Here is a 14,127-nt window from a genome sequence, read left to right on the forward strand (position 1 = left end):
ACGCGCAGGCTCAGCAGCCATGGCTCACGGGCCCAGCCGCTCCGCGGCATGTGGGATCTTCCCTGACCGGGGCACGAACCCATGTCCCCTGCATCGACAGGTGGACTCTCAACCACTGCGCCACCAGGGAAGCCCCATAACTTCCTTTTAACTATGGGAAAAACCACTATAAATCCAGTGTGAGGTGATAGATCCCCATCTTACTAATTCTAAAGGGGAACCTTATGGCACCCCAAAGGCATGGAAATACCCCAGAAGTGCTCACATGCACACACACCGTCATACTAGTCACACTTTTTACTAGAGAGATTTTCCTGGAATATATGTGTTTTTTAGAAATCGTCTTGTTTCCCTTTCGTTAACTCGGGCTGTAGGAATGAAAGGTGAAGCTAGTGTAATGTCATGATGCATTTGTTCGTAGCCTTCTTATACCCCAATCTTACGGAAAAATGGTCTGAGAAGGGAAAGAAAATCATTAATTTTTTTGTTTCCATTTATAATTTATGCCCCCAACTGTTTCTCAAATGGGTGTGAAGTCAGAATGATCCTTGTTACTTGACCAGCTGGGAACTAAATTATTAAATTATCCTTTGAAAAAAAAAAAAAACACACAACCTATCACAACAGATTGAATGTAGAAGCATTTAGGAGAATCCAGCTATATTTTATTAAACCAGACATGAAAGAGATTTGCAAAGATGTAAAACAATGCCATTATCAGTAATTTTTAAAATACTGCGTTTCAAAAATTATGCTATTTATGTAAACATGAATTGGGCTTACTACTTATTTCTAAATGGATTAATAAACAGCTCTTTTAGATGTTTCTTTTTTTTTTTTTTTTTTTTGCGGTATGTGGGCCTCTTACTGTTGTGGCCTCTCCCGTTGCGGAGCACAGGCTCCGGACGGGCAGGCTCAACGGCCGTGGCTCACGGACCCAGCCGCTCCGCAGCATGCGGGATCCTCCCGGACCGGGGCACGAACCCGCGTCCCCTGCATCGGTAGGCGGACTCCCAACCACTGCGCCACCAAGGAAGCCCTGTTTCGTGGTTTTAATTTCTAACATCACTAGATATAACTCACATTACCAAAAGCTCTTCGGGCTTCTCATCATTTTTTTGAGTTTAAAGGGGTCCTAAGACCAAAAGATTTGAGAACTGCTAAGTTAGTTGATCCGGAAGGTTAATTCCACTTCAAAAACTTCATTATACTCTTGTGTTCAGCGTTCCAGGCAAAACAATAAAAAATTATATTTGTTCTATCTTTTCATTCTAAGACATAGCCTAACAATTTAATATAAAATTTGAATTTTACCTACATTTCTTTTAATGTTTCACATATTAGGTGATGCACAAAAAAACGACATGATAAAAATAAAACTTGCATTTTTAAAGGAACTTATGGTTTGCAAAACAATTTAACATCTGGTGTTTTGTGTCTCTCAACAATCCCTAGAGGCAGATAAGGTGCAGCTTGAGCTCTTAAACTCAAATTGAAAGAAAGCAAAAGGTCTATAACCCTATGTGTACAAACAGCAAGATTTGGAGACAGAAAAGAACACAAAAGCGAATTAATATTTCTGTTATCCCCTGTTATTTTGTGTAAAATGAATGAAATGTGATATTTTTGCACTGATATGGATAACTATCACAATAAAATAAGGTGACTTAATATTGTGGGGGGGTTTTTTGTTTTGTTTTTTGTTTTTTGTTTTTTTTTTGCGGTACGCGGGCCTCTCACTGTTGTGGCCTCTCCCTTTGCGGAGCCCAGGCTCCGGACGCGCAGGCTCAGCGGCCATGGCTCACCGGCGCAGCCACTCCGTGGCATGTGGGATCTTCCCGGTCCGGGGCAGGAACCCGTGTCCCCTGCATCGGCAGGCAGACTCTCAACCACTGAGCCACCAGGGAAGCCATAATATTGTGTTTTGAACATCTCAGAAAACTTTGATCCTTAATCATCTTATTTTTGGATTTTGTGACATGAAAAACTTCATGATACAGAATATTACTTCAGATTCTCAATCTTTCTACCGAAGCTATTATTTGTGTGATCTTCAAACATCGCTGGCAGTGTTCAGGAGATAAGGTCCCTGGTTCTGACTGGCCATGAATTAGTCATGAGATTCTGGTTTGGTTTTTTTTAACATCTTCATTGGAGTATAATTGCTTTACAATGGTGTGTTAGTTTCTGCTTTATAACAAAGTGAATCAGTTATACATATACATATGTTTCCATATCTCTTCCCTCTTGCGTCTCCCTCCCTCTCACCCTCCCTATCCCACCCCTCTAGGTGGTCACAAAGCACCGAGCTGATCTCCCTGTGCTATGCGGCTGCTTCCCCCTAGCTATCTATATTACGTTTGGTAGTGTATATATGTCCATGCCACTCTCTCACTTTGTCCCAGCTTACCCTTCCCCCTCCCCATATCCTCAAGTCCATTCTCTAGTAGGTCTGCATCTTTATTCCCATCTTGCCCCTAGGTTCTTCTGACCATTTTCTTTATTCCTTTTTTTTTTTGGATTCCATATATATGTGTTAGCATACAGTATCTGTTTTTCTCTTTCTGATTTACTTCACTCTGTATGACAGTCTCTAGCTCGATCCACCTCACTACAAATAACTCAATTTCATTTCGTTCTATGGCTGAGTAATATTCCATTGTATATATGTGCCACATCTTCTTTATCCATTCATCTGAAGATGGACACTCAGGTTGCTTCCATCTCCTGGCTATTGTAAATAGAGCTGCAATGAACATTTTGGTACATGACTCTTTTTGAATTATGGTTTTCTCAGGGTATATGCCCAGTAATGGGATTGCTGGGTCATATGGTAGTTCTATTTGTAGTTTTTTAAGGAACCTCCATACTGTTCTCCATAGTGGCTGTACCAATTCACATTCCCACCAGCAGTGCAAGAGTGTTCCCTTTTCTCCACACCCTCTCCAGCATTTATTGTTTCTAGATTTTTTGAGGATGGCCATTCTGACTGGTGTGAGATGATATCTCATTGTAGTTTTCACTTGCATTTCTCTAATGATTAATGATGTTGAGCATTCTTTCATGTGTTTGTTGGCAACCTGATTATCTTCTTTGGAGAAATGTCTATTTAGGTCTTCTGCCCATTTTTGGATTGGGTTGTTTGTTTTTTTGTTATTGAGCTGCATGAGCTGCTTGTAAATTTTGGAGATTAATCCTTTGTCAGTTGCTTCATTTGCAAATATTTTCTCCCATTCTGAGAAATAAAAACAAAAATAAACAAATGGGACCTAATGAAACTTAAAAGCTTTTGCACAGCAAAGGAAACCATAAACAAGATGAAAAGACAACCCTCAGAATGGGAGAAAATATTTGCAAAAGAGATTCTGTTTTTCAATGACCTCATCAGAAAAGTATTAACCCCTACCCTGCCAAACTCATGGGGCTGGTGTGAGTTCAAACGAGATACCACATCTCCTAGATATGGAAGATTCTGATTTACAGTTCCTACACAATGTAAGATTACTGTAAGTATGCTTTTTTAATGGCCTTATGTTGATTTTATTTTTAAATGTTAAGTGACCTGCAAAGAGAGAGTCTGTATATGCTTAAATTCAATCTTAACGGTATCCAGTCTTGTATCACACCTATGTGATAGTGATTGGGACAGTATGATTTCATTTTGAGAATTCCCATGCACATGTGAAAACCATACCCTGACTTTTTTTTTTTTCATTTTAAAATTCCTTTGACAGGTGATTGTATGGAATACATACAGTAGCAACACATTTTAGAGTATATAATGTAAGTAGAAGTAAAATGTATGATAAAAATTAGCACATGAGAGAGGGGAAAAGGAAGTATAATACTATTAAGATTTTTTGTTTTGAGACACATTTTATAAATTGAACTGTAATTATCAGGCAATAAAATTCACTAACTTTAAGTGTACAATTTGATTTCTGACACATGTATACATTCGTGTAGCCACCACCACAAGCAAGATATATAACATTTCTATAACCTCAAAAAGTTTCCTTTGCTCCCTTGCAGTCAAGTCCCCTCCCCCAAAACCTTAGGACTATGACAACCATTGACCTTCTTTCTATCACTGTAATTTTGTCTTTGCTACAAGTTCATATAAATGGAATTATTATAAAGTATGTAGTCTTTTATGCTTGGTTTCTTTCACTTAACATAATGGTTTTGATATTCACCCATATTGATGTATATATCCGTAGCTCCTTCCTTATCTATGGTGAGCATTTGCCATTTTATGGACATACCATAATTTGTTTACAAAGTCATCAGTTGATGGACATTTGGCCTATTTCCAGTTTGGGGCTATTATGAATAAGGCTGTTAGAAACATTCAAGTATGCATTTATTTGATATGCTGCTTTCCATCCTTTTACTCTTAACCTATCTGTGTTTTTACATTTGAAGTGAACTTCTTGTTGACAACCTATATTTTAGTTGTTGCTTTGTTATCATCTGACAATCTCTGGCTTTTAGTTGGAGCTTTTGGATTATTTATATTTAATGTATAATCTTATACTTTACATAATATATACATAAATAGAAGAACACCTTGACAGACTATCAAAAATTATTCAACAATCCACAAAATAACCAAACAGAACTTCTAAAAATTATATATGTGGTCACTGAAATGGAAAACTAAGTGGGTGGGCTAATATCCACTTAGTTTTTTACAATGCTGAAGAGACAAGTAGCAAACTAGAAAGTAAAAGAGGCAGTATGAAAGAGAGGTTGTAACACAGGAAAGGGCTTCCCTGGTGGCGCAGTGGTTGAGAGTCCGCCTGCCGATGCAGGGGATACGGGTTCATGCCCCAGTCCGGGAAGATCCCACATGCCGTGGAGCGGCTGGGCCCGTAAGCCACGGCCGCTGGGCCTGCACATCCGGAGCCTGTGCTCCGCAATGGGAGAGGCCACAACAGTGAGAGGCCCATGTACCGCAAAAAAAAAAAAAAAAAAAAAAAAAACACAGGGAAGATTGAGACAGAGAAATTCTCACATACATTTATTTGGAGTTCTAGGAAGAAAGAAGAAAAAGCTATATTCAAAAAGAAAGTGGGCTGAGAATTTTCCAGAACTGATAAAAGATATGTATCCTCAGTACAGAAAGTGCAGGAAATTTCAAGCAAGATAAATAAAACAAGACACTCACGTAGATTGACCATCATAAAACTGCAGAGCACCAAAGATAAGAATAAATTTTGAAAGATAAACAGAGAAGGACATATTACCTACCAATGGATAATTACATTAACAACACACTTTTCAACAACAAAAATGGAAGCCAGGAAACAATCTTATCTATAGTAGGCTGAGAAGAAAGTAACTGTTCTCCTAGAACTGGTAGCCATTTAGCCCTCCACTTTAAAATGATGGTGAAGTAAAGACTACCTTGATTTTCTTTCTTTTTTTAAAAAATAGATCTTTATTGGAGTATAATTGCTTCACAATATTGTGTTAGTTTCTGTGGTACACCAAAGTGAATCAGCTATATGTATACATATATCCCCATATCTCCTCCCACCCTTCTAGATGGTCGCAAAGCACTGAGCTGATCTCCCTGTGCTATGCTGCTGCTTCCCACTAGCTAACTATTTTACATTCCATACCCTAACATTTTTGAGTTTCTTTCCTAAAGAATCCTGTTGGAAACACATTCTTAGGAGAAGGGATTTGAAAATATTTTCAAGAAAGCTGGAAGAAGAACCATTAAGACAGTATTACAGAGGAAACACTGTATTCTTATTTTACTTACTTTTCGGAGGGTCGTAACAATGCTCCATCCTTGGTCCATGTATATGTGGCCTCACCGGGGGTAACAAGCTCACACAGTATATTGATAACCTCCGTCCTTCTTGTAATGTAGACTGTATTTCCAATCCTTGAATTTACTGTTTTATTAAAAGAAATCGAGGTGGGCTGGCTTTGCCTCAAAAGAACAGGTCCCTTTGGCTTGAATGTCAGCTTGCCTGAGTTTTTCGAATTTGAGCTTTGGGGCACACTTCCCGTTTCCCCCCTTAGGTTAGCCACGGGAGGCGCCTCTCCCAGGATGCCCCTCCACTGCACATGTGCAGACTGCGCCTTCGCTAACTCGGCCACCAGCTGATATATCACCTGGGACGCAAGGTCATCACTGACCTCTCCGGTCTCCATGAGCTGACTCATGTTCCTTATCAGTTCATCAAACTGGGCGGTATCCATGCTGTAGGCTCCCTGTTTAACTGCGGATTCAAACTGCTTTTTCTCAAACTCCCAGGAGTTGGCGTTTCCTGCAGAATGGCTGCAGTGGCCCAACAGAGCTCTTAAGAGAGGCTGGTGATGAATTTGGCCATCGTCCAAATAAAGCTCATTTTTGTTACTCCACTTCTGCCTCATCTTATGCCACATGGCTCCCAAATTATTGGCTTCGTTGTGGTCCATCCCAGGATATTCCCCTGTGTGCCCTCTGAGGGCTGGGGGTGCAATGAGCCGGTTGTCAGTGCCAATGAGCTTGAGCACCACTGTCTCTTGGGCAGAGCCTGCAATGCACCGGTACATGCCGATGTCGGGGGCTGCAATGCTGTGGATTTTTAGTGAGCCTGACTTGGTGATGCCGAGTCGTTTGGAGTTCTGCAGACAATGGCCATCCTTCTCCCACTGGATCAGAGATTTCTGGAATCGTCGCACTGGGCATTTAATAATCACAGATGTGTTGGGCAGCAAATAGGCCCTGCTCCCGACGGTCAGGTTAAGGCGCTTCTCTTCCCTTGTCTGAATGTAGACTCTCTGGACACCAAGGATCTGAGGACCCTGCTTGCCAAGGTTGGTCTTTGTCCTCCCTGGTTGCATTTCTGTAGGAAAAAAAAAAAAGAAAGAAAAGAAAACACAAATATCTCAATAATGAAAACTTTTTGACTGTAATCTTCCAAGGCTGGCACAAGTCAACAAATTCTTTTTTCCTCTTTTAAGACATTTGAGAACTAAAACATAAGTAATGATATATATATATATATATATATATATATATATATATATATATGTATAAAATACATCCTTAGATGGGGGTAAATTTCACAACTATCTGGTACTTTAGCAGCAAAGAATGCATGTTTGAATGAATTGCACGGGAGCATATAAATTATTTTACAAAGCTCTGGTTTGGGGAGGCATGAGGTTAAGTGGTTAAATGTTTCCATCAGTAAGGGGATGTCTGATATGTGGGGCCTCCACCACCTAGGGGAGGAGGCCCCTGAGAATCTAGTATGGCTTGGCCAGGGGTACCCCAAATCTGAGGGAGGCAGTGGTTGGGGAGAGGAGTGAATGCGTTTGAAGGATCTGAAAAGGAGGATGAAGCTGGCCAACTGCAGCAGATAACCCAAGCGGGTCAGTTAAACTAGCATGGGGGCCTAAAGAAGCAAGAGATCAAAGAAGAAAAGGTAGGACAGGCACTTGGAAGCCAGATGAATCTGAGTTTGAATCTTAGCACCGCCATTTGCACAAGTCATTTAACCTCTCTGAGCCTCAGTTTTCTCACTCATAAAATGTGGGTAATGTTAGCACCTTTGTCAGAGGAATGTGACAGGTTAGAGCATTTATATCAAGTGCACAGCACATTAGCGGGCACTTAAAAGCTCTCATATATGACTACTGTCAGCGGACAAAGGCAGGTCCAGCCAGCAAACAACAGGGCAAGCTGAGACGGATCAAGGGTCGGCTGACTCTTGCTTGTTCCTGGGCATTGGCTGCAGTTAATGGGCTAAGGCCAAAGAGGACACTCCTCAGATCCCATCCCCCAAGAGCAGTGACTCTCTCCCTCTGTCTACCTGCGGGAAGGAAGGCCTCAGTGCATTCTAGGGTGATTCTGAAGTGAGTAGGGGGGCTTGATACAGGTGGGAGACTGATTCCTTTTTGAAGATGTACTTAGGTCCATGCGTAGATGGTGGAGCGTGGGCTAGAGGGCCTGGAAGGAGGAAGTGACAGAAGAGAGACTGGATCCACAGAAATGGCACTGTGGAATTCAGGTCATGAGATGGGGTGGGGGGAGGGTGGGCATCAGAACCTTGGAGGACCCCGGTTACGGCTCCTCCTGGTTGTAGCACTGGCAGGGATATGCTGGGAGGAGAACCAGATTAAAACTCCGCTTAGACGGACTTCTCAGGCCCTGGGCACGAACTAGAGTGTGTTCACCAGTACCTTGGTTTGCCAGAATAACTCCTGGACTCCTCTCGGGTGGCTCATGATCCCTTTAGGGTCTGCCTGCCTGCTGGGCTGTGGTGGTGCCCGTACGTTCAGAAAAGCAACAGGGTTGGGTGCATAACAACAGGGTTGTGGTAGAGAATGTTCTAAGTGAGGGACAGGCATAGTGAGTTTGCATGCAAATTCCACAGAGATGCAGTTCATAGGCCAGGCCCCTTGTCCACGGCTCTGCCTGAGAACGCTCCCCTCGGCTCATCTCTAAGGAGCGGGGTGGCCTGTCATGCATACACCTTTCCCTAGTGGGACGCAGACCCTTCACAGAGGGTGTCAAGCTCCCCTCAGCCAGTTAAGGCATACAGGTTTTCTTTCGGTTGGGAATATACAGTTTTGGACTTACCGCTGTTCAACAATGATCAAAAGCAGAAGGATTCCTGGTAAATTTATGGTTCATCTATTATTATAGGCAGAGATGCTATGCCAAATACTTAACAATCTGCATGGCGAGGGTGCAGTCAACCGGAGCAGATGGCAGCTGTAGCACTGGACCAGGTCTTGGCAGTGTTCCCTCTCCCAACATTGTTACACTATGAGGAGGTCAGACGGCTCCTGGCAGGAGGGTCCCAGCAGCTCGGAGACAGTCGTGGGGTTCAGGCAGAGGCTACTTACTAACCATTGGGGAAGTATTTCCCTACTTTAACAACCAGTTACAACTCTGGTGTGTAGAGTTTCAATGTCAACTCTGACTATAGGCAGTGGCTCTCAAACTTTGCTGCACATTCAAAACACCTGCTATTATTGTTTTTTCATCTCAATACCCTGGGTCCCACCTCCAGAAATTCTGACTTATGGGGAACAGCCTGGGCATCAGACTTTTTAAAAGCTCCCCAGGTGACTGAAATGGGCAGCGAAGGTTGAGGACCACTGCCCCGGAGCGTCCCACTGCATTAACTCAAAGGTAATCTGATGGGATGCTACTGGTGAAGAGGGAAGGGAAAATCAGAAAGAGCAACTGTGTTTTCTGTGCGAACCCTGCCAAAGTCTTCACAACTTGCAGTGTCCTCTGTAAGGAGGAGGTAGGAGGATTTCTTTGTGGTCTCACCATCAGGAACTCTTACACTTTCCTCTGAGTAATTAGTCCATTTCCTACCCAATAAACACTGAACCGTGTAATCGACCAGGTTGCCTTTTCCAAGATAGTTACGTTATCAAGTTTAGAGCTAAATTTGTGCCCACACATAACAGAAGTGCAAAATTCAAGACATAATCCTATATTAGCCTTGTTTGTTTTCCTTTTTTATTATTCACTGGTTTCTAATTTTACTTATCTGGTTGCATTTTATGAATACTTATCAGTGGCCTATTGTTGTCACAATGCACGGTATGTATGTATGTCTATACACATACATATCCATAATATCTACATATATGTGTTTATATGCGCCTATAAAGATCTCTTTTTATTATCATTTAAAAGGATTCAGTTGAACACCCTGTCTGGTCATTGATCCCTCAGTGGCGGACAATGGGAAAGATAAATGTGCACGTGGATGGCTTTGAAACCTGTTCTTCAAAATCGGAGTTTAAGCTGGGTCAGAGTCAGACTTTTGAACTCATGCAACTGAGAGAGATGTGTGGAGACAGACTCTGAGGGCTGCTACAGATGAGGCCATAGCTTGAACGTTCCTGCTCTTACTGGGAAGGTGCAGGAGCCCACATGGGGAATGCAGCACGTGCCTGGCTCGATGCTTCAGGCTGGAGATGGTCTGAGGCTGGCATAAGCCCACACAGCATCCTGTGCGGAGATGGGTTCTAATTGCCATGGAGATGGTTTCTAATTACCATGGAGAAGGGTTCTAATTACATTCAGATCCACTGGTAGCCAGATGTCCCTCAGCTGAGCTTGGGGCTTAAAGTAGATGGGACCTGACTCCTTCAAAAGCAGGCTGGGGAATCTGCAGGTGACAGGCAGTGTTTAGCCTTGGTAAAGGACCTGCCCATGGCTGGGTGAGCCACACAAGCAGCTCAGCCGCTCCCTCTGGCTGCATGCCCATCTGTTGGAAGGCAGGCCCTGTGGCCCCAGCTCCATTCCCAACCAGGCCTGTTTAGCAATTACTCACGCTGGGTGTGCAGCAGTTCAGTTAGCATGTTTGCCTGGGGAGGGATCTGGGATCAGGCTCTGCCAGGCTGCCAGGTCCCACGGCATGGGCCAATTCCTCTATTGGGACTCCGGTGAGTTCCTCTGGAGCAGTGCCTGGAGCGTGGCCTCATCAGACACAGTTCTTGGGCAAGAAACTGGTCTGGTTTTGGGTGACTGCCTCCTCCTGCATCTGGATATGCCCCCAAACTGCCACACTGGACAAGCCTGATGAGATAGAGAGTGGCCAGGCAGTGATGGCATCCTCCTGGAGGGCCTGCGGGCAGTGCGAGGGTACCAACCCATCCCTCCACTCTCCCACTGTGCTGGATATGAGAAATGCCACATCTTTTGGCGTTTCCAGAAAACGAAAAGATCTTTCTTCTGGAGGTCCTCCCTCTGGCCTCAGTGTCAGCCTGCCCTACCGAGTAAAGGCCAGCTCTGGTGCCCGAGGCTGTTTATCGCAATTGCCTCTGCTCTTTGCCTGCTCGTGTCCAGCCCTAATTCCAGTTGTGTCCCTGCCATGACACTAAGTCTTGGCACCATGCCAGGTTTCTGCCCCAAGCCACCTGTGCTGGATGTTTCCACTTGGTCTCACCATCACGTGACTCCTGCCACTCCCAAATGGGCTTTGGCTGCAAAGCAGCCTCTAAGCCTTCTTATTACCCTGTGGAACCCAGGCCCCTCAGAATCCAGCTCTGGATGGGGCTGCTTGGTTGGTGCTGACCCCCATTGCTCCCACTGGCATGGAGGATCTCACAAGCCCCTTTGGAGCTCTATCAAGAACCCGGGCAGCTTTTTTTTCAGATTCTCTTTAGGGTAGAAACACAGGTAGCTGAGAGGAGGCTACAAGGGATGCTATAGGCGGGACTGGTTAAATGGGCTGTGAAGCCCCATGAAGATTACACAGTAAGTGTCTCATCAGGCTGAAGGAACGGCTTCCACACTTGGTTCTCATGCACTTTTCAACCGAGGGTAGATGAGCTACTGCTCACAGCACCGCACTAAAAGCTCTCAGGGAAAGGCCACCAATGGTCCCCTAGTGACAAATACAATGTCTCCCTTCAGTATTCGTACTTGACTCTTCTAGGACACATGGCGCCCGTAATCACTCGGTTCATGGAAAAGTCTCGCCTCCCCACCATTTTTTTAAACCCTTCTTCTGGTCCTTTCCCACCACTGTTCGTTGCCAGCATGCTGCTGGCTGTTGCTACCACCCCTCAGGTGTCAGTGCTTGGCCACTTCCTCCCTTTCTCTTCTTGCTCTAAACTTTTCTTTGGATGATCTTGTAGTTGTAACTAATAACTCTAGGTTGACGCCTCCCAAGTTGATCTGTCTAACCTAGACCTTTCTCTAGAGCACAAGATCTAATAGTCCACTGCTGACTGGAAATCTCTTCCTGCTACTTCAAGTTTAAAATATTGTAACCTAAACACTTTATCTCTGCCTCCCTAACCCATCCCAACAGTCCTCCTCTTCCTATATGCCCTATGTTAATGGCTTCACCTTCTACCAACCTCCTCCAGGCAGATTCTAGAGTCATCTCGATTTTTCCCTGTCCACTGGCATGCTGGCCCTTCCTCTCACAGACTCACTGGTCGGTGAGACTGTTACTATCCATTCCCAACTCTGCATTCAATGATGCCACGTTGGTAGCCAGAAACCAACCATGACGGGAGTATCTACACCACAGAAATCAGAAAAGGTAACAAATGACAGCAACCTCTCCCTCCTCGCCACCCACCTTGCCCCAGAGCTGCTTGTTAAACACTGACAAGCACACCACTGTCCTTTTCGCTCCCAACTCTAGCCAGCCATCAGGTACTTAGATGGGACATCTGAAACATTGTTAGAATGTAGCCTCACTGCTTCTATCCTCACACTCTCTCACCTAGAGATCGTCATATCCCCTTGACTAGACTCCCTGCCTGCACTCTCATATTTTTCCAATATATCCATATATGAAGCACTATTGACAATAGCCAGGACATGGAAGCAACCTGAACGTCCATCAACAGAGGAATGGATAAGGAAGATATGGTACATATATACAATGGAATATTACTCAGCCATAAAAGGAAGGAAATTGTGCCAGTTGCAGAGACGTGGATGGACCTAGAGAGTGTCATACAGAGTGAAGTAAGTCAGAAAGAGAGAAACAAATATCGTATAATATCACTTATATGTGGAATCTAGAAAAATGATACAGACGAACTTATTTGCAAAGCAGAGACACAGATGTAGAGAACAAACGTTTGGATACCAGTGGGGGAAGGGAGGCTGCGAGAAACTGGGACTGACACATATACACTACTATGTATAAAACAGATATAATAAGAACCTGCTGTATAGCAAAGGGAACTCTACTCAATGCCCTGTGGTGACCTAAATGGGAAGGAAATCCAAAAAAGAGGGGATATGTGTATACGTATAGCTGATTCACTTTGCTATACAGGAGAAACGAACACAACATTGTAAAGCAACTATACTCCAATAAAAATTAATGTAAAAAATATATCTAGACAGCTGTCTGAGTAAATAAACCAAAATAAAATCTGACTATGTCACTTCCTTCTTTGATAAAATCTAAACTCCTCATTATGGGGTTCAAGATGCTCTACAGCTCACCTCTCAAGCTTTCCCTTTCACCATAACCCACCTTCAACCTCAGTTCTAATCCTATGGAATTGCCTGCAGTTTCCCCAAACATACCACTCCATTTGTCATGCCCCACTTTTGCCGACACTGTTCTCTTTTCCCAGATTCTCCTGTGTCCTGTGTGGATCTGATGAATGGACACAGCTTTCAGAATTCTGCTCAAAGCTTCTTCCTTTTTGAAACTCTTCCTCACATCCCCCAGCAGCAGTGAGCACTTCTGCATCCTTTTATGATATCATTGGCACTTTATTCTCCTTATTTGTTTATATATGTCTCTCTCCCACTAGACTATGAGTTCTTAGAGACAAGAGAAGGGATCCTTTTCATTTTGTATCATAACATCTAAAACACAGTAGCACTTGATGAATGATTCCTGAAAGAATTAATAAGGAAACGCTATCCTCTGATACTGAAAGCAACATATGCCCAGGCAGAGAGATCATCTCTGTCCTTGGGGCATAGCATAGTGTCTGGTACATATAAACAAGAGTAAACAGTAAGTAAGAGTAAACAGTAAGAGAAAATTCTTACTGTTTATTGAATGAATAACAAATGAATGACTGAGCAAAAGATAAAATAAACGTATGCTGTTGGATGCTGCAGGAGGTGACACAAGCCCAAGAGGGGTGCTGGCGAGGTAGCCCTGTGCCTGTCTGGGTTTCCAAGGGCTACAGCTATGTCAGGCAGGCAGGGGTGGGTGTTACTGGAATCTGAGAAGGCATAGAGGAAGAGTAGAAGCTCTCTATAATGAGAGCTGAAAAGGCAGACGCTGGGCTGGTACAAGGAGGAAGACCAAGAGCTGGAGAGAAGCGAGTGGGTTTGAGATAAACTGGGAAGGGGATGAGGCATATGTTTCTTGACATTTTCATCATATAGTACATGCCTGGGTGCCTCCCCTCCCTCAAAAAAAATTTTTTTTTGGCTGCACCATGTGGCATGTGGGATCTTAGTTTTCCGACCAGGGATCGAACCCGTGCCCCCTGCAGTGGAAGTGTGGTCTTACCACCGGACCGCCAGGGAAGTCCTCCAACTATTTTGATGTCAGTACTTGGGTGAAAAATAAGAATTCTTCACCAAAACTTGGGAACCTTTAAAACCAGGAGCCATAATTGAAAAATGTCTAAACACAAACACGATATTCC

The 14,127-nt window shown here is 43.7% G+C and overlaps 1 protein-coding gene across 1 annotated transcript in view; it reads right to left on the minus strand.

Moving 5' to 3' along the window:
• ADAMTSL3 (ADAMTS like 3) overlaps positions 1-14,127 on the minus strand; it is a 367,745-nt gene that overhangs the window by 62,417 nt on the left and 291,201 nt on the right. Inside the window, 1 exon segment of the mRNA XM_081230123.1 lies at positions 5,774-6,848. Within this exon segment, the coding sequence (XP_081086249.1) occupies positions 5,774-6,848 (1,075 nt within the window).

This window comes from Mesoplodon bidens (assembly GCF_964165515.1).
Source record: "Mesoplodon bidens genome assembly, chromosome: 3".
Lineage (NCBI taxonomy): Eukaryota > Metazoa > Chordata > Mammalia > Artiodactyla > Ziphiidae > Mesoplodon > Mesoplodon bidens.